The 21891-nt window shown below is 39.1% G+C and overlaps 1 protein-coding gene across 3 annotated transcripts in view; it reads left to right on the top strand.

The window, feature by feature from the left end:
* The window catches only part of LOC103022015 (guanine nucleotide exchange factor VAV3), a 228910-nt gene that overhangs the window by 149854 nt on the left and 57165 nt on the right, over positions 1-21891 (top strand). For 2 of the 3 annotated variants that reach the window (XR_007439653.1, XM_049480877.1), the window contains exons 22-27: positions 207-238; positions 1501-1617; positions 4102-4189; positions 6683-6785; positions 10680-10760; positions 20529-20680. Coding sequence is in view for 2 of the 3 variants with exons in the window: in XM_049480877.1 (XP_049336834.1) it covers positions 207-238; positions 1501-1617; positions 4102-4189; positions 6683-6785; positions 10680-10760; positions 20529-20680 (573 nt within the window). In the remaining variant the exon portion in view is untranslated. The remainder of the gene's footprint in view (positions 1-206; positions 239-1500; positions 1618-4101; positions 4190-6682; positions 6786-10679; positions 10761-20528; positions 20681-21891) is intronic. The other variant, XM_049480878.1, reaches the window with a different exon arrangement.

The raw sequence follows: 21891 nt of genomic DNA, 5'->3' as shown, positions 1-21891 counted from the left end.
ACATTTTAGAAGTACAACGCTGCTATCTAGTGGCAGTATTTAAACACAGCACAAAATTAACCACTTCTGGCACCAATCTTTACATGCAGGCTAATAATTAAAAATTAATATTGTTTTTATCTTACACCCATAATACATGGTTAGTGATGGAAAGGGTTAAATGCACTCCACCATATTATTAATACTGCTGTGTTTCTGTGTTTTAGGCCAAGCCCATCGATTACTCCTCCCAACCCTGGTGAGTTTTTAAAAACATTTTTATTGTATTTTTCACTCTTTATTCCTGTTTCTTTACATTATTGAAAATAATAATAATAATAATCCCATTCAAATTTTAAATAAAATAAATCACAAATTTAATCATTAAAATATAAAATGTTAAAATAGAAAATATTATGTAAAATGTACGTATACAATCCAGTGCAAAGGTTTGTGCACATCTGCTTTCGTAGTTCTTTTCGAGATTAACCTTCTGTTTCTGCACATTTTTCACACAATTTCTGATTATTTACTTAATTTAATCTTGTTTATAATGTTAATTTCAGTGAGCAAACTGTTTGTGTTGTAGAAGTTATGGCTTATGTCACTAATATCGTTAGTTTACCATATTTTTCGCAATATAAGGTGCACTAAAAATCCTTTAATTATACCAAAAATTAACTTATAATCCGGTGCTCCTTATGTATGAATTCTATCAGTCAGGTATTAAGGAGCAGTAAAGTCACTCCACTGAAGTACAGAGTTATAAGGTATATAAGTGAGTTTTCAGTGAAGTTTCTCCAGCACTAAGGCTGGAGCAGTATTAGCATTAGCATTAGCCACTAACCGCAGCCCTAGCTCTTTCGTCATTTAGAGGTAAGTATATTAGACTGTAGTCTGTGTGTTTACTGTGTTAAAATAAGCTACGTTGGACGAACCGCTAGCTGATAGCGCCCTAATGCTAATTCTGCTGCTCCCAGCCTTAATGCTGGAGAAACTAAAACTAAAAACTCACCCTTATACAAAATATTAACATACTGTAAATCTAAGCTCACTGTAAATAAACGGAAGCAATTTATTCACCCAAATAAACAGTTTTCAGGAGAGGAATCTGTGTAGATTAACATCCAGCACTTGTTTAACTTTAAAAGAAAGTGTTTTTTTAAGAATTACAGTTTTATTTACTTAGGCGCTTCCCCCAGCTTCGATATTAGAAAGGAAACATGGCGACACCCTTGATCACTTCTATGTAGGCATCCTAACTAGTGTCACTTACTGAGTCTTATAATGCTTTGCACCTTAAAATAGACCAGAAAATAGACGATATTAGTAATGATTTATGTACAGTAACACTTTAAGCTGAAATTGAATCTGAATTAGTGAGGTTACAGTGTGAACGCAGGTGAGCGTAATCCTCCAGGTAACTGTTATAAACGTTATATAATCCCCCCTGTGCTGATTATAATCACACACCTGTACAATCAGCTGATTAACCCCATTTGACATCTGACCTGTGTGCAGGTTTGCGGGGCGGATGCAGCGGCTGGAGGCGGAGGCGGAGCTTGTTAACAGGAAGAACAGCACTTACCTGGTGAGGCACCGGGGCCACGACAGTAACGAGTACGCCATCAGCATCAAGTGAGTTACCAGGATTTAACACAGCCACGCCCATTACTGTAATAAAGCGTTCACATCACAGAAATCTGATTACAATCCAATTTAATTAACCCTCCTATTATGTTGATTTGTCAGGAACAGCAATTATTCTATCAATATTTAGTGCAATGTTATTCATTACCTTTTCAGGTAATGCTTCAGTTAGGATAATTCAATCATTTTTCATAAAAAAATTGCTTTGTTAATATGTCAACATATAAAACAATAGTTTTACATAACATTGAAATATAACGTTGCAATTTAGGTTTTAGTTTTAGTTTTTGCAGGGTGTGATTGGTTGCAAATATGTGAGATGAACCTTTATCATATTATATGTTAATTACACTAATGAAGGCAAGCAGAAGAAAATTCATACTGAAAAAATACTTTTAACTATTTTTCTAGACCTTCAAATTTAAAACGGGTCAATTTGACCCATAACAAAACAGGAGGGTTAAAATAATCTGGTCTAATCTAATCTAATTTAGTCTAATTTAACCCAACCAAACCTATTACACTGTAGTCTAACATGAACAAGTCTATTTATATATGATTCAATATAGTACAATATAGACTACAAATTAACTATAATAAAAAATTAGAATATATTGCATATAGGAAATGTATCAAATAAACAACATCAGATTGTTAAAAACGGATTCAGACAATCAGCGTAAAAAATATATAGTTACTTATTAAAAGTTGTTTTTTCTTGTTTTTTTTTTTATTATGGGCTGTGATGTTTTCTTGTTATAAGCATGTGGGCCATGAGGTGGAAAAGGATTAATCTATTGTAATGTAATTAATCTCATCTAATCTAATTGAATAAATTCAAACGTAAGATCCTTCTGCCTGATCCTGATCCTGCCTAATGCAATTTTACAATACAATCAAAACAATACGTTAAGAATTTATTCATTTATCCTTTTTGTTTCATCTTTTAAATAAGCATCTGTTTCCGTATGTGAAATATAGAGGATATTTGTCCCAGGTCTCTCTCTCCCTATTTTCTTTCTTTCTTTCTCTCTTTCTTTCTTTCTTTCTTTCTTTTGTTTTGTGTTCTTTTCCCTTACCTTCTGTCACTCGCTCAATGACTTTTTTCTTTCCTTCTTTTTTTCTTTCTTTCTTTCTTTTATTTTGTGTTCTTTTTCCTTGCCTTCTCTCACTCGCTCAATTACTTTCTTTCTTTCTCTTTTTTCTTTCTTTCTTTCTTTCTTTCTTTCTTTCTTTCTTTCTTTCTTTTGTGTTCTTTTTCCTTGCCTTCTCTCACTCGCTCAATTACTTTCTTTCTTTCTCTTTTTTCTTTCTTTCTTTCTTTCTTTCTTTCTTTCTTTCTTTCTTTCTTTCTTTTATTTTGTGTTCTTTTTCCTTGCCTTCTCTCACTCACTCAATTTCTTTCTTTCTTTCTTTCTTTTGTTTTGTGTTCTTTTCCCTTACCTTCTGTCACTCGCTCAATGACTTTTTTCTTTGTTTTTTTCTTTCTTTCTTTCTTTCTTTCTTTCTTTCTCTTTTTTCTTTCTCTTTTTTCTTTCTTTCTTTCTCTTTTTTCTTTCTTTCTTTTTTTCTTTCTTTCTTTCTTTTATTTTGTGTTCTTTTTCCTTGCCTTCTCTCACTCACTCAATTTCTTTCTTTCTTTCTTTCTTTCTTTCTTTCTTTCTTTTGTTTTGTGTTCTTTTCCCTTACCTTCTCTCACTCGCTCAATTACTTTTTTCTTTCTTTCTTTCTTTCTTTCTTTCTTTCTTTCTTACTTTCTTTCTATTATTTTGTGTTCTTTTCCCTTACCTTTTGTCACTCGCTCAATTACTTTCTTTCTTTCTTTCTTTTGTTTTGTGTTCTTTTCCCTTACCTTCTCTCACTCGCTCAATTACTTTTTGCTTTCTTTCTTTCTTTCTTTCTTTCTTTCTTTCTTTCTTTCTTTCTTTCTTTCTTTCTTTCTTTCTTTCTTTCTCCCTTGTTTGTTCACTCTCTCTCTCTCTCTCTCTTTCTCTCTCTCACTATTGCCAAAGCATATAAAAAAACACATACAAAATAAAAGAAAGATTACATACATGGATACACTTACAACAACAGAACTTTTACTTATTATTCTTTACAGGATTATTATTATTATTATTATTATTATTATTATTATTATTATTATTATTATTATTATTATTCTAATTTAAAAGAAAAGGAAACTAAGTGTGTGGAGACTTTATAAATCAGTAATATCAGTAAATTAGTCATAATAATTAATATTCTGTGTTTTTGTCCACAGTGGTTTTGATGTATTGGTGTAGATGTGTATAGTAATGGTATCAGGGTTGTGATCAGGGGTTAATGGGGGTCTTGGCTGTGGTATCGACCCCCCCGCCGTGGTGCTCTGTACTCGGCACATTAGTGAGTCAGTGTCGATCGCCCGGTCAGCAGATACTACCTCACCACTCACACCAAACCCCCCCCCCCCCCCCCCCCTTCCCTCCGCAGGTTTAGCAACGACGTGAAGCACATCAAGATCCTGATCAGAGACGGATACTTCCAGATCGCCGAGAACCGCCGCTTCCGCAGCATCCTGGTCAGTCCTGCCTGTGTGTGTGTGTGTGTGTGTGTGTGTGTGTGTGTGTGTAATTCTATAATTCCTTACTGATATTAATAATTTAATTATAAATACATGTTTAGCACACCCTAACCTAATGTAATCTAATTCATACGAGTCTAATATAATTATCTAATACTCCCCTCTAATCTAGTCTAATCTAATCTATTTTTACTAATATATATTTATCACAATCTAAAAAATCAAATAAAATGTAGTTTAGTTTAATCTACTCAAATATAATTGTCAATAATTGTCAAATTTAATCCACTATTGTAATCAGATTAAATAAAGTTTATTGTAGTCTACCCTAGTCCAATCAAATTTAGTATAGATTACTAATTACTCTAATTAAGCTTAGTCTAATATATTCTAATAATCTGCTCTCTAAACCAGTGTAAAGTAATCGACTCTAATTAAATCAAATTTAATACAATTCAGTCTAGTTTAATCTGCCTTAATAAAATATAATGTAATGTAGTCTAGTTTTATATTATTTAATCTATTCTCACAACTGTATCAAAATTAAATTCATGTTTTTATGCTTAATAACTTATTTTGCATTAAATATCTATAGTAACATGTCAAATATGATATAATATTAAATGTACATGTATTAATTATTCATTGATTAAATGCTATTAAAAGTCCTGTTAAATTATAGTATTTTCTGTAATCTATTGTGAAAGATTTTACTGATAATCTGTGTACCTGTGTTTTGATGAGTCCTGTATGAGGGTACTGTATTATAATAATAATAATAATAATAATAATAATAATAATAATAATAAAATATTTTATTCAGTGTGTGATATTTGAGTGTGTGTGTGTGTGTGTGTGTGTGTGTAAAGGTCGAGGGCGGGGCTGTTTAGTGTTATTATAAGGCTCTGATCGAGCGGCGCGCTCCCTCTGTTCTCAGAGTGCTTTTAGATTGGATTTCACAAATGTCACTTAAAGAGCATTATTGGATTGTGAATACCAGAGTTTTATTGAACCCGCGCCAGCAGTTCTACTGCACTATTCATTATTACACACACACACATGAGGGAGTGTTTTTGTGTGTGTGTGTCATATATGTATGTGAGAAGTATGTGAACCCTTTGGGATTATACTTGGATTTCTGCATAAATTAGTCATTAAATGTGTTCTGATCTTCATCTAAGTCAGGGATGGGCAACTTCCATGATGGAGAGGGCCACATTTTTTTCAGCATGACCATTGGAGGGCCACATGACCTCGCACTTCAAATAATTGAATATGAAAAACGCTACAAATGATTTTCAATAAGAACAAATTTTATATGAATTTATATCTGTATGTTTACAGCACCAACATTTATCAACAACTATTTTCTGCATATTAATGCATTTTAATACGGCAAAAGACAAACCGTTTGCTTAAAAAAAGTGCAAAAAGGAAGTCCTTCATATCAAAGAACAAAAAGTTTGCTTAAAAAACTGATTGCAAATACAGTAGTTCCTCTGTGTAAAATAAGTTCATTATAACAAGTCCTTCATAAGCAACATAGACAAAACATTTGCTTAGAAAAGTGCAAAAGGCATTTGAACTCAGTTATAACAAAGAACAAAAAAGATTTAAAAACTGATTGCAAATAGCTCATTCAATAATAGCAGAAAACTAGACCACAGAGGCCCAACATTTATTGAAGCTAATGAGAGAGCTGTGGTTTGGCCTGCTGGCTCACAATGGACTGGATGTCAATGTCAATTTTCGTGGTTGTTTGGCAGCGCCCTCTAGCGGTCAAAAGTAGAATTACGTTTTTTTTTTTGTTTGTTTTTGTTTTTTTTTTTTAATTATGAAATTATGAAATTATTTTTGATCTATTCGCGTTGCCCACAGTTGCCCATCCCTGATCTAAGTCACAACAATAGACAAACACAGTCTGCTTAAACTAATACCACACAAAAAATAGCTAATTAACAAATTATTAATTGACAGTAGATCAGCCATTATTAAACATTATTAAATCTTAATGTTGCAAATAATAGGCAATTGAGACATTATTTTAAATATTTCATTTCATATTTTATAAAAAATTTGGCCAATTACCCAACCCACTCATTAGTACTCCGCCTATCGCTAGTGATGAACCAACACACCAGGAGGGTGAAGACCAGCACACGCCTCCTCCGATACATGTGAAGTCAGACTCCGCCTCTTTTTGAACTGCTGCTGATGCTAATGTTGCAGCGACTCGGTTCTAATACATCAGCTCACAGACGCAGCCTTGTGATGTGCTGGTCCACATCACCCTAGGAGTGATGAGAGAAAAGAGAGAGCACCATCTACTGTACTGTACCCACCCAGAGAGAGCAAGGGTAACTGTGCTCTCTCAGGGCTCCGGCAGCTGATGGCAAGCTGCATGAATAGTATTTTTTTGGTTTTGGGAAATAAACTAAAAAGTTGTATGACTCGTGTGTGTGTGTGTGTGTGTGTGTGTGTGTTGTGCAGGAGCTGATAGAGTACTATAAGCATCACTCTCTGAAGGAGGGGTTCCGGACGCTGGACACCACGCTGCAATTCGCCTACAGAGAACCGGAGAACCGAGGAACCAGTGAGTAGCTCAGCCAATCACAGCCCAGCATCCCCTCACCGGCTCAGACTGCTGCATGCTGTACCTAAACTTCTGACTGGTGTGTGTGTGTGTGTGTGTGAGCCGTTAGCATATCATGCCCCCACTGAGCGCGCTCACACACTCTGTGTTTGATTGAGGGTGTGTGATGCGCTGTAATCAGTGTTTAGATGAGATGATGAGTGGAGCACCATATGGCGGAGTGTGTGTGTGTGTGTGTGTGTGTATGTGTGCGTGTGTGTGTGTGTGGAGAGACTCAAGGTCGTCTGGAATGCAGGCAGAGCGCTGCCTCGTCGTTTCAGAACTGCTGTCACTCACAGCCTTCACACACACACACACACACACCTACACAGGACTAAAGAGAGAAAAACAAACAAACGAAAAAACAATAGCACCGCTGTTTACCTCCGTCAGTCTTCACTTTCAAATAGAGAAAGAGAGAGAGAGAGAGAAAAGTGGAGTAAGACACTTAGAGAGAGAGAGAGTAGAAGAGAGACATGTAGAGTGACACAGATGTGGATGTACAGAGAAACAGAGAGACAGAGACATGTAGAGAGTTGGATGGAGAGAGACATAGATAGATAGATAGATAGATAGATAGATAGATAGATAGATAGATAGATAGATAGAGACATGTAGAGAGAGTTGGATGTAGAGAGAGAGAGAGAAGTAGAGAGAGATTGGGAAAGAAAGAAAGAGAGATATATGTAGTGAGAAAGTTAGAAAGAGTTTGAGAGTTAGAGCGAAGGATGTAGAGAGAGAGAGAAGATAGAGAGAGATACCTGTAGACCTGTAGACAGAGAGAGACCGGCAGGAGTATAGAGTGAGAGTTAGAGGAGTGTGTGTGTGTGTGTTGGGGGGGGGGGGGGGGGGTGGATGGTCCTCTGTGGGTGTTCGGCTGCACTGTTTGTATCCGTGGCGACGCAGACCGAATATAAAGTGTCTGTTTGATGGTTGTGAGTCTCGGACATCACAGGTGGAGGAGAAGGTGGGCAGTGGAGGGTAGAGGAGAGGGTGGGTAGCAGAGGGTGGAGGAGAGGGTAGAGGAGAGGGTGGGCAGCAGAGGGTGGAGGGTAGAGGAGAGGGTGGGCAGCAGAGGGTGGAGGAGAGGGTAGAGGAGAGGGTGGGCAGCAGAGGGTGGAGGGTAGAGAAGAGGGTGGAGGAGAGGGTGGGCAGCAAGAGGGTGGAGGGTAGAGAAGAGGGTGGAGGAGAGGGTGGGCAGCAGAGGGTGGAGGGTAGAGGAGAGGGTGGGCAGCAGAGGGTGGAGGAGAGGGTAGAGGAGAGGGTGGGCAGCAGAGGGTGGAGGGTAGAGAAGAGGGTGGAGGAGAGGGTGGGCAGCAAGAGGGTGGAGGGTAGAGAAGAGGGTGGAGGAGAGGGTGGGCAGCAGAGGGTGGAGGGTAGAGGAGAGGGTGGGCAGCAGAGGGTGGAGGAGAGGGTAGAGGAGAGGGTGGGCAGCAGAGGGTGGAGGGTAGAGAAGAGGGTGGAGGAGAGGGTGGGCAGCAAGAGGGTGGAGGGTAGAGAAGAGGGTGGAGGAGAGGGTGGGCAGCAGAGGGTGGAGGGTAGAGGAGAGGGTGGGCAGTGGAGGGTGGAGGGTAGAGGAGGGGGTGGGCAATGGAGGGTAGAGAAGTGGGTGGAGGAGAGGGTGGGCAGTGGAGGGGGTGGGCAGTGGAGGGTAGAGGAGGGGTGGGCAGTGGAGGTTAGAGAAGTGGGTGGAGGAGAGGGTGGGCAGTGGAGGGGGTGGAGGGTGGAGGTTGGGTGAAAGGTGAGGGAGGTACAGGTTAGAGATTCAGCATGAACTCATGAATTAATGCATGAGGGCAATCGACATGCAGCTAACACTCTCTCTCTCTCTCCTGAAGATCTCCCTACCTGAGAGAGAGAGAGAGAGAGAGAGAGAGTGGGGGGGGGGGAGTATACATTTTTTATTAGCAAATTAAAGAATATCGCTATTATTTAACTATTAAAAAGTAATAATTTACAGAATATAATACTTTAAAACTAAAGAAATGTTCCTCAATTTTGCCCAGTTTACAAAGTTTTAGAGGGAAACTTAATTGGATCTACAGGATCTACAGGCCCAGCTGTAGCAACATCTGTGGGTTACTGTTCTGCAGGATCCATACAGAACCTGTAGAACCTCCAAACCCAACCGTCTCAATCTCATCATTTATCCATATAGAGGAACCAACAGAGTCTAAACTAGAGAATCTTTTTAATTACAGAACAGTTTAACCCCCGATAAACTCTAATATTGTAAATACTCTAAAACAGGGGTCGGCAACAGGTGAAGCATGCGTGAGGTTGTTTGAACTATAATTAAAGATAATAAAAATGAATAAAGAATAAAAAGCTTCTCTGGTGAGCTTTTGTTTACATTCCTATCTCTCTGTCGCGCTCGGCGTGACTTTAGACGTTAGTTTCCGCCCGTTCTTGTTTTTCCGCCTGTTTTTGGGCTCCCCATCTCCTTATAAGGGCGTTTTTTACCGGCCATATCCCAATTCACTAGAAGGGGCAGTGGTAGTGTATTGGAGCGCGACCCTGACGACACGGGTTTGTTTATTTATTTATTTTTTCTCTTTCTTCTTGGTTTTACCTGCTTTGAGATCAACTGTTCTGCAATTGGGTTCAACAACCCTCTGGGCTGGAGAGCTACTAGTCTAATGTAACACTCCATCCCATTACACTGCATTTTCCAAAACAGATTTTTTTATTTCGTGGCCTCCACATAATGGCTTTGAAAATATCTGGCCCACGGCCAAACTTAATTGCCGACCCCTGCTGTAAAATATCATTATATTCACACATATAAAAAATTAGTACATTACAACTATCAGCTATCAGCTGTGTTATTGAGTGTATCAGAACATTTATTACTAAAAGTAAAAACATTAATAATAAGAGAAACAGAAATGACACCTGACCGCTGCTGAATCCTGCTGTATTATATTATATAATATATTATATTATATATTATATATATCTGTATTATAGTCTGAGGTGGTGGGAGATATGAGGGTGTGGGTGGTTTACTTCTACATACATTAGCATTTAAAGCCGGGCTCTGTGGATCTCTGGGGATCTTCTAATTTTAGATTTGTGTTCAGTTCCTCTGAGGTTATGTTTACTTGGATTGATTATACAGAAATAGTCATCCCTCAGATATTTTATGCTTCTTAAATAGAGGAAGTAAAAAGAAGTGATATAAAACCCAGAGAGGTCCGGATCAGTCTGTGTTCACCATCACAGGTTAAAAAGTTTAAAAATGAACAAAATGAACAGATAAAATACAGTAACATGCAGGTAAAACATGACATAAGTCATTAGTCATTTTTATGCAGATAAATAAAGGGTGAAGCTAAGAAAAAAATCTAAGAAAAAATTGAAGTAATAATAGTTTTTAAGTTCATATCAATATAATTTAAAACAAACTTAACTATAAAAAAACATTTACAGTAAAAACAATTCTGATGTAGGTAAACAATTAGCAGTTAAAACTGTAAAAGAAAAAAATGCAAAAAAGTGTTTTTTTATTATGACTTTTTGATACTTTTGATACGTTGCTCATCTGGAGTTCATTTCAGAATCACCCCTGTTACCTGCTTTGCATTGCCTCAGCTTTTTAATGAAACCCACCTCTCTCTCTCTCTCTCTCTCTCTCTCTCTCTCTCTGTCTCTCTCTCTCTCTGTCTCTCTCTCTCTCTCTGTATCTCTCTCTCTCTCTCGCTCTTTATTTCTGTATCTTTCTCTGTATCTCTCTCTCTCTCGCTCTTTATTTCTGTATCTTTCTCTGTATCTCTCTCTCTCTCTCTCTTTATCGCGCTCTTTATCTTTGTATCTCTCTCTCTCTCTCTCTCGCTCGCCCTGCTCCTGCTACAGCCCCATTGCTCTGCGGTCTTTCTTTTGTAACTCCCGTCGGCTGCAGCTTTATTCCTCCCTCCTCTGCCCCCTTCTGGTCAGGTACTGGTACTGCTTCAATACTCCATTCATTCCTGTGCCTATTAAAGCAACACTTCAGCCAAAAATCCAATTAAGTCCAATGGGGTTTCTTTAGTTTTACACTGGAGCTATGAGGCTAATGCAGACAGTATATTACCAGTAAAGATTATGAAAAAAACACTAAGGATGACCCTAGGGATGACACTTAAAAAGGCTTTAAGTGTGACTCTAGGGACACATCAAGAGAGATGTGAGAGAGAGATGTGATCCCTAGTATGACTCTAGGGATTTTTAAGATGACACTGAGGACAACTCTAGGTAAAGATCTAGCAACGACATTAAGGACGGTTAGGTATGACTATAGGAAACACACTTTGGACTTAGCTTAAACAGCACCAAAGATGATTCTTTAAATTAAGCTGGAGAGGTGACTATAAAGACGACTCTAGGGGTGATTCTAGGAATTAAGCTAGAGAGACGACTCTAGGGGTGATTCTAGGAATTAAGCTAGGGAGACGACTATAAAGACAACTCTAGGGGTGATTCTAGGAATTAAGCTAGAGAGACGACTCTAGGGGTGATTCTAGGAATTAAGCTAGGGAGACGACTATAAAGACAACTCTAGGGGTGATTCTAGGAATTAAGCTAGAGAGACGACTCTAGGGGTGATTCTAGGAATTAAGCTAGAGAGACGACTCTAGGGGTGATTCTAGGAATTAAGCTAGGGAGACGACTATAAAGACAACTCTAGGGGTGATTCTAGGAATTAAGCTAGAGAGACGACTCTAGGGGTGATTCTAGGAATTAAGCTAGGGAGACGACTATAAAGACAACTCTAGGGGTGATTCTAGGAATTAAGCTAGAGAGACGACTCTAGGGGTGATTCTAGGAATTAAGCTAGAGAGACGACTCTAGGGGTGATTCTAGGAATTAAGCTAGGGAGACGACTATAAAGACAACTCTAGGAGTGATTCTAGGAATTAAGCTAGAGAGACGACTCTAGGGGTGATTCTAGGAATTAAGCTAGGGAGACGACTATAAAGACAACTCTAGGGGTGATTTTAGGAATTAAGCTAGAGAGACGACTCTAGGGGTGATTCTAGGAATTAAGCTAGAGAGACGACTCTAGGGGTGATTCTAGGAATTACGCTAGGGAGACGACTATAAAGACAACTCTAGGAGTGATTCTAGGAATTAAGCTAGAGAGACGACTCTAGGGGTGATTCTAGGAATTAAGCTAGAGAGACGACTCTAGGGGTGATTCTAGGAATTAAGCTAGGGAGACGACTATAAAGACAACTCTAGAGGTGATTCTAGGAATTAAGCTAGAGAGACGACTCTAGGGGTGATTCTAGGAATTAAGCTAGAGAGACGACTCTAGGGGTGATTCTAGGAATTAAGCTAGGGAGACGACTCTAGGGGTGATTCTAGGAATTAAGCTAGGGAGACGACTATAAAGACAACTCTAGGGGTGATTCTAGGAATTAAGCTAGAGAGACGACTCTAGGGGTGATTCTAGGAATTAAGCTAGGGAGACGACTATAAAGACAACTCTAGGGGTGATTCTAGGAATTAAGCTAGAGAGACGACTCTAGGGGTGATTCTAGGAATTAAGCTAGAGAGACGACTCTAGGGGTGATTCTAGGAATTAAGCTAGGGAGACGACTATAAAGACAACTCTAGGAGTGATTCTAGGAATTAAGCTAGAGAGACGACTCTAGGGGTGATTCTAGGAATTAAGCTAGGGAGACGACTATAAAGACAACTCTAGGAGTGATTCTAGGAATTAAGCTAGAGAGACGACTCTAGGGGTGATTCTAGGAATTAAGCTAGAGAGACGACTCTAGGGGTGATTCTAGGAATTAAGCTAGGGAGACGACTATAAAGACAACTCTAGGGGTGATTCTAGGAATTAAGCTAGAGAGACGACTCTAGGGGTGATTCTAGGAATTAAGCTAGGGAGACGACTATAAAGACAACTCTAGGGGTGATTCTAGGAATTAAGCTAGAGAGACGACTCTAGGGGTGATTCTAGGAATTAAGCTAGAGAGACGACTCTAGGGGTGATTCTAGGAATTAAGCTAGGGAGACGACTATAAAGACAACTCTAGAGGTGATTCTAGGAATTAAGCTAGAGAGACGACTCTAGGAGTGATTCTAGGAATTAAGCTAGAGAGACGACTCTAGGGGTGATTCTAGGAATTAAGCTAGGGAGACGACTATAAAGACAACTCTAGGGGTGATTTTAGGAATTAAGCTAGAGAGACGACTCTAGGGGTGATTCTAGGAATTAAGCTAGAGAGACGACTCTAGGGGTGATTCTAGGAATTACGCTAGGGAGACGACTATAAAGACAACTCTAGGAGTGATTCTAGGAATTAAGCTAGAGAGACGACTCTAGGGGTGATTCTAGGAATTAAGCTAGAGAGACGACTCTAGGGGTGATTCTAGGAATTAAGCTAGGGAGACGACTATAAAGACAACTCTAGAGGTGATTCTAGGAATTAAGCTAGAGAGACGACTCTAGGGGTGATTCTAGGAATTAAGCTAGAGAGACGACTCTAGGGGTGATTCTAGGAATTAAGCTAGGGAGACGACTCTAGGGGTGATTCTAGGAATTAAGCTAGGGAGACGACTATAAAGACAACTCTAGGGGTGATTCTAGGAATTAAGCTAGAGAGACGACTCTAGGGGTGATTCTAGGAATTAAGCTAGGGAGACGACTATAAAGACAACTCTAGGGGTGATTCTAGGAATTAAGCTAGAGAGACGACTCTAGGGGTGATTCTAGGAATTAAGCTAGAGAGACGACTCTAGGGGTGATTCTAGGAATTAAGCTAGGGAGACGACTATAAAGACAACTCTAGGAGTGATTCTAGGAATTAAGCTAGAGAGACGACTCTAGGGGTGATTCTAGGAATTAAGCTAGGGAGACGACTATAAAGACAACTCTAGGAGTGATTCTAGGAATTAAGCTAGAGAGACGACTCTAGGGGTGATTCTAGGAATTAAGCTAGAGAGACGACTCTAGGGGTGATTCTAGGAATTAAGCTAGGGAGACGACTATAAAGACAACTCTAGGGGTGATTCTAGGAATTAAGCTAGAGAGACGACTCTAGGGGTGATTCTAGGAATTAAGCTAGGGAGACGACTATAAAGACAACTCTAGGGGTGATTCTAGGAATTAAGCTAGAGAGACGACTCTAGGGGTGATTCTAGGAATTAAGCTAGAGAGACGACTCTAGGGGTGATTCTAGGAATTACGCTAGGGAGACGACTATAAAGACAACTCTAGGAGTGATTCTAGGAATTAAGCTAGAGAGACGACTCTAGGGGTGATTCTAGGAATTAAGCTAGGGAGACGACTATAAAGACAACTCTAGAGGTGATTCTAGGAATTAAGCTAGAGAGACGACTCTAGGGGTGATTCTAGGAATTAAGCTAGAGAGACGACTCTAGGGGTGATTCTAGGAATTAAGCTAGGGAGACGACTATAAAGACAACTCTAGGAGTGATTCTAGGAATTAAGCTAGAGAGACGACTCTAGGGGTGATTCTAGGAATTAAGCTAGGGAGACGACTATAAAGACAACTCTAGGGGTGATTTTAGGAATTAAGCTAGAGAGACGACTCTAGGGGTGATTCTAGGAATGAAGCTCGAGAGACGACTCTAGGGGTGATTCTAGGAATAAAGCTAGAGAGACGACTCTAGGGGTGATTCTAGGAATTAAGCTAGGGAGACGACTATAAAGACAACTCTAGAGGTGATTCTAGGAATTAAGCTAGAGAGACGACTCTAGGGGTGATTCTAGGAATTAAGCTAGAGAGACGACTCTAGGGGTGATTCTAGGAATTAAGCTAGGGAGACGACTATAAAGACAACTCTAGGAGTGATTCTAGGAATTAAGCTAGAGAGACGACTCTAGGGGTGATTCTAGGAATTAAGCTAGGGAGACGACTATAAAGACAACTCTAGGGGTGATTTTAGGAATTAAGCTAGAGAGACGACTCTAGGGGTGATTCTAGGAATGAAGCTCGAGAGACGACTCTAGGGGTGATTCTAGGAATAAAGCTAGAGAGACGACTCTAAAGCTGACTCTAGGGGTGATTCTAAGAGTGTAACTAGAGAGACGACTCTACGGATGATTCTAGGAATGAAGCTAGGGAGACGACTCTAGGGGTGATTCTAGGAATTAAGCTAGGGAGACGACTATAAAGACAACTCTAGGGGTGATTCTAGGAATTAAGCTAGGGAGACGACTATAAAGACAACTCTAGGGGTGATTCTAGGAGTGTAACTAGAGAGACGACTCTACGGATGATTCTAGGAATGAAGCTAGGGAGACGACTCTAGGGGTGATTCTAGGAATTAAGCTAGGGAGACGACTATAAAGACAACTCTAGGGGTGATTCTAGGAGTGTAACTAGAGAGACGACTCTACGGATGATTCTAGGAATGAAGCTAGGGAGACGACTCTAGGGGTGATTCTAGGAATTAAGCTAGGGAGACGGCTACAAAGACAACTCTAGGGGTGATTCTAGAAATGAAGCTCGAGAGACGACTCTAGGGGTGATTCTAAGAGTGTAGCTAGAGAGACGACTCTACGGATGATTCTAGGAATAAAGCTAGAGAGACGACTCTAAAGCTGACTCTAGGGGTGATTCTAAGAGTGTAACTAGAGAGACGACTCTACGGATGATTCTAGGAATGAAGCTAGGGAGACGACTATAAAGACGACTCTAGGGGTGATTATAGAAATAAAGCTAGAGAGCTGACTCTAGGGGTGATTCTAGGAATGAAGCTAGAGAGAAGATTCTAAAGCTAACTCTAGGGGTGATTCTAGGAATGAAGCTAGAGAGCTGACTCTAGGGGTGATTCTAGGAATAAAGCGAGAGAGCTGACTCTAGGGGTGATTCTAGGAATGAAGCTAGAGAGAAGATTCTAAAGCTAACTCTAGGGGTGATTCTAGGAATGAAGCTAGAGAGAAGATTCTAAAGCTAACTCTAGGGGTGATTCTAGGAATAAAGCTAGAGAGCTGACTCTAGGGGTGATTCTAGGAATGAAGCTAGAGAGAAGATTCTAAAGCTAACTCTAGGGGTGATTCTAGGAATGAAGCTAGAGAGAAGATTCTAAAGCTAACTCTAGGGGTGATTCTAGGAATGAAGCTAGAGAGAAGATTCTAAAGCTAACTCTAGGGGTGATTCTAGGAATAAAGCTAGAGAGCTGATTCTAGGGGTGATTCTAGGAATTAAACCAGAGAGACGACTCTAAAGACCACACTATGAATGAGTCCAGGTACAACTCTAGGGATGACATTAAGGACAACTCTAGGGATGATTCTAGGAATTAAAGTAGATAGACGATTGATTCTAAAGGGGACTCTAGGGATGACATTAAGGACGATTCTAGGTTTGACTCTAGGGATGGCAAGGGATGACTCTAGAGGCAACTCTAAGTATGACTCTAGGAACAGCTCCATGTACAGCTAGGGTTGACTCTAGGTATAACTCACAGCTCCAGTGCAAATCTAACACAGCCTAAATTGATTGGTCAGTGTTTTATTTTTGTTTTTAAAGAAGTGTTGCTTTAATGCTCTACTCTCTCAACCGTAAAAGCTGCTTTGAATGGCTCTTGGTGTGATGCCTTAGAGGAACAATTTTCAGCTCAACAAACCACCATTAATAGGTCTGAAGGTCCTTCTTTACCTAATTTTAGGTTCTTTACACTTTAACACCCTAACCAATGTGCTTAATCTCACATGGGTCCCATCTATTCCCCATATAGTGCATATAAAGCATCTTTATCATTGAGAGTGTAGGATATGCCTGCTGAGCTTCTGTGTTTTCCCATCCTCCTTCATCTGTCTGTGTGTGTGTGTGTGTGTATGTGTGTGTGTGTTTGTGTGTGTTTGTGTACTGGTGTCAGTGTGTATGAGACAGTGATTGACAGCTGTTAAAACAACATAGTGATCAGTCTGCTAATGAAGTTTTTCAAAGTTTCACATCATAGTGTGTGTGTGTGTGTGTGTGTAACAGCTTGTCTGGGAACATGTTCACAGACACCTGAAGAGATGTCCTTCCTGCTTACACACATCAAACACACACACACACACACACACACACACACACACACACACTGTGCATATACACACTATATCATCTATATACTATATTTCTAAATGTTTGTGAACATCCCTTCTAATGAACGCTAAATTCAGCTTGTTTAAGTTGTACCCATTGCTGACACAGATGTGCAAACGCACAAACACAGCTTGTCTAATTCCTGTAGAGAAGAGAGAAGTATTGCCAATACATTAGGACACCCTGAAGCATATAAATAAAGGTGAACCTGTGGGCATCATTCCTAATTCAGGTGTGGATTAGTTAAAGAGGGATTCATCTGTTGCTTTATAGGTAGATAAGTAGGTGGGTAAGTAGGTAGATTAATTGATTGATTGATTGATTAATTGCTTAGTTAGTTGGTAGATAGGCACATAGATATATTGGTTAGTCTGTAGCTCTATTCAATACTTTTGGAACCAACATCCTGACCTTATTGTAGCTCCTCTAGTTAAACATCTTCTCTGGACAGTAGAGACAGTTACTCCAACAAAAGCAAACATAACATAAACTCTCTTTAATACCCTTAATTTCAGAAGAACTGAGGAGAGATGAGCATCTGAGTGTCCCTATAATTTTGGCCACAGTGTGTAGGCATACATACAGCTCTGGAAAAAATAAAGAGAGCACTTCAGTTTCTGAATCAGTTTCTCTGATTTAGCTATTTATAGGTTTATGTTTGAGTAAAATGAACATCGTTGTTTTATTCTATAAACTACAGACAACATTTCTCCCAAATTCCAAATAAAAATATTCTCATTTAGAGCATTTATTTACAGAAAATGAGAAATTACTGAAATAACAAAAAAGATGCAGAGCTTTCAGACCTCAAATAATACAAATAAAACAAGTTCATATTCATAAAGTTTTAAGAGTTAATCAATAAATAATCAATATTTGGTGGAATAAACCTGGTTTTTAATCACAGTTTTTTTATGCATCTTAGCATCATGTTCTCCTCCACCAGTCTTACACACTGCTTTTGGATAACTTTATGCTGCTTTACTCCTGGTGCAAAAATTCAAGCAGTTCAGTTTGGTGGTTTGATGGTTTGTGATCATCCATCTTCCTCTTGATTATATTATAGAGGTTTTTAATTTGGTAAATTGATTGATTGATTGATTGGTCAGTTGGTAGGTAGATACAGATGGGTTGAGTTAGGGAGTTGGGGACCAACGTCTTGACCTCATTATGGCTCTTCTAATAAAACGTCTTCTCTGGACAGTAGAGACAGTTACTCCAACAAAAGCAAACATAACATAAACTCTTTTTACTACCCTTAATTTCAGAAGAACTGAGGAGAGATGAGCATCTGAGTGTCCTGATACTTTTTTCCACAGTATATACAGTAGAGGCCAAAAGTTTGGACACACCTTCTCTCTCTTTTTCAATGCGTCTTCTTTATATTTTCATGACAATTTACATTGTAGATTCTCACTGAAGCATCAAAACTATGAATGAACACATGTGGAGTTTTATGTACTTAATAAAAAAAGGTGAAATAACTAAAAAAAACATGTTTTATATTCTAGTTTCTTCAAAATAGCCCCCATTTGCTCTGATTACTGCTTTGCACACTCTTAGCATCATTCTCTCAATGAGCTTTAAGAGGTGGCCACCTGAAATGAGATGAAAGTTTTCCAACAGTCTTGAAGGAAGGAAGGAAGGAGTTCCCAGAGGTGTTTATTAGCACTTGTTGCTCCTTTGTCTTCTTCACTCTGTGCTCCAGCTCACCCCAAACCTTAAATCAGGATTGGGTTCAGGTCCGGTGACTGTGGAGGACAGCTCATTTTTTTGTGTTCATTCATAGTTTTGATGCTTCAGTGAGAATCTACAATGTAAATAGTCATGAAAATAAAGAAAATGCATTAAAAAAGAGAAGGTGTGTCCAAACTTCTGTATATATCTCTCTTTGTGTGGTGTTGGTGGTGCTGGTGGGAGAACTCTTGAGTGGTGATGTAATTAAGCGGGTAAATGAGAGCAGCTTAGCGCTGTTGACTCGTCTCCCTCCATAATCAAAACAGCTCTCAGCTCTGATTGGCCGTGGCCCAGATTTGGCAGGAAGGCTGGTGTGGAGTGGATATGCAGCGGCGGGATAACGCTGGAGAGAGCAGCAGTGATTACGCTCTCTCTGGGGAGGGCTGGAGAGTCTGCAGCCCAAAGTCTGGATAAACTGTCTGTCTGTGTTTATAGAGGTCTGGACGATACGGACTGAATACATCACAATCAAAGCATAGAAAACTCATTATCTACAATTACTGACAATAAAAATAGGGCATCCTGGTCCTCTTCAAAGCTCGGCATGCATTTATTGTTTATGCAGATATGTAAATAGTGTGGTCCAATAGCGGATCTAGGATTTTTCTGAGTAAAGAGCATCAAAAGGCCCCAATATTCATAGGGAGGCTGAGTATTGTTTCACCAGTCTCACCATGTTCAAATCAAACACTTGAATGTAATTTTTAAAATGTAAAAGTTTGTTTGTGCCAAACAAAATTAACAAAATCTGCAACCAGAAGAAAAAAAGTGAACGTTGCAAATTTAAAACAGAAATATATATATTAAATATATACTATAAAGTGCATTTAAGTATATTTTTAAAAAGTATACTTAACGTGGAAAAATACATACTTTCAACATTAAAATAATACGTACTTAAACACATACTAAATGTACTACTTTGAAACAACTTTTGGCAACTTAAGTACATTTCAATTGTAATAGAGCTACATTTAAAAGCATTAAGTTGCTCTTTTGAGTGTTTTTTTTCGTATATCTTCTGTGAACACGAGTAAATTTAGGTATGAGTTTTTTTTATATAATTTTAAAAATAGTTAAAGTATATATGCTTAAAAACACATTTTATGGAAATACACAGAAGGTATATTTAATGTATATTTTCTTTAGGTATATTAAATAGAACATGTGCGAGTATTACTCTTTACTTAATTTAAACATACTTTTAGTGCTCTTAAGTAAACTTCTTTTTCAAAAGAGTGGTTACTTTATTATTCTTTGCAGTTATTAAAAAATTATTTGCATTTGGATTAAAAAAAAAGTGTGGATGTTTGTGGTTATTTTGCTGCTAAAGTCTTTTGCTTCTGAAATCTCTCATCTGGGTCTTGCTTTTGGAGGATACTTTTGGGTAGTGTACCTCCTGGTGAAAGATCTCAGACTGATTTTAAATGCTTCTTTGATGCTTTTAAAGACATTTTCCCCAGTCGACAGACTTTGATATTTCATACCCAACCATCTCAATGTCATATTGTATCCAGGATAGAGGCTCCAAAAGGGAACTAAAGCCTACTTTTAGTTGCAGTACAGTAAACTTTAATATCCTTTCGCTCTAATACTGTAATCACTTTTAATATATCATCACTACATTCACACAATCAACTTCTCTGTGCGTAATTGTTTTGTCTGTGAATGTGATATAAAACCACATTAATATCTAGTGTTTCATCATCATCATCATCATCATCATCATCATCATCATTATGGTCATCATCACAGTGGTGTTATTGTCTTTTTCATTGTATAAGTGTGTGCTGTGTCCAGGCTGATGTTCTCCTCTGTGTGTGTGTGTGTAAGTGTGTATTGGTGTGTGTGTATTGTATCCAGGCTGATGTTCTCCTCTGTTGTGTGTGTGTGTGTGTGTGTTGTGTTTCAGTGTTCGCTCCGAAGGTGATCGGCGTGGCGATCGCTCGTTATGATTTCTGCTCCAGAGACACGCGGGAGCTCTCTCTGCAGGAGGGAGACATGGTGAAGATCTACACCAAATCAGGAGCTAACGGCTGGTGGAGAGGAGAGGTCAACGGCAGGGTCAGTCTGAGAATCTGTCTGACACTCTCTACAGTTTAGATAGATTGAAAGCTAGACGGGTCAGTGGGTAGGCTGAATGGTTGGTTGGTCGATAGTAAATGGATCAGATAAATAGATATGTAGATAGGTAGGAGGGTAGGTTGATCGGTAGGTGCATAGGTAGGCTGGTTGGTTGGTTGATTGGTTTGTAGATAGGTAGGTAGATTGGTTGGTTGGTTGGTAGGTAGATACAGTAGGTTGGTTAATTGGTAGATTGGTTGGTTGGTTGGTAGGTAGATACAGTAGGTTGGTTAATTGGTAGATTGGTTGGTTGGTTGGTAGGTAGATACAGTAGGTTGGTTAATTGGTAGATTGGTTGGTTGGTTGGTTGGTTGGTAGATACAGTAGGTTGGTTAATTGGTAGATTGGTTGGTTGGTTGGTTGGTAGGTAGATACAGTAGGTTGGTTAATTGGTAGATTGGTTGGTTGTTTGGTAGGTAAATACAGTAGGTTGGTTAATTGGTAGATTGGTTGGTTGGTAGGTAAATACAGTAGGTTGGTTAATTGGTAGATTGGTTGGTTGGTAGGTAAATACAGTAGGTTGGTTAATTGGTAGATTGGTTGGTTGTTTGGTAGGTAAATACAGTAGGTTGGTTAATTGGTAGATTGGTTGGTTGGTTGGTAGGTAAATACAGTAGGTTGGTTAATTGGTAGATTGGTTGGTTGGTAGGTAAATACAGTAGGTTGGTTAATTGGTAGATTGGTTGGTTGGTTGGTAGGTAAATACAGTAGGTTGGTTAATTGGTAGATTGGTTGGTAGGTAAATACAGTAAATTGGTAATATGGTTGGTCATTGGATGGGAGGTAGGCACACCAGTCTATTGGCTGGTATGTAGGTAGGTAATTGGAAAAGTAGGTCGATTGATTTATTGGTTGGTTGGTAGGTTTGTATGTAGGTTGGCTGATTGTATGTAGGTACACTGGTGGGTAGTTTTGTTTATGGGTATGTAGGTAAGTTGGTAGGTAGGTTGATAGGAAAATAGCTAAGAAGGTTGGTAGGTTGGTTGATTGGTTGGTTGGTGGGTAGGTTGGTTTATTGTTATGTAGGTAAGTTGGTAGGCAGATTGGTTGGTTAGATGGTAGGTAGATTTGATAGGTTGGTAGGTAGGTTGATTGGTTTGTAGGTAAGTTGGTAGGTATAGAGTTTGGTAGGAAAGTAGGTAGATTGATTT

The sequence above is a fragment of the Astyanax mexicanus genome, chromosome 6 (assembly GCF_023375975.1).
Source record: "Astyanax mexicanus isolate ESR-SI-001 chromosome 6, AstMex3_surface, whole genome shotgun sequence".
Taxonomy (NCBI): Eukaryota; Metazoa; Chordata; class Actinopteri; order Characiformes; family Acestrorhamphidae; genus Astyanax; species Astyanax mexicanus.
This window is presented reverse-complemented; position numbering and strand designations above follow the sequence as displayed.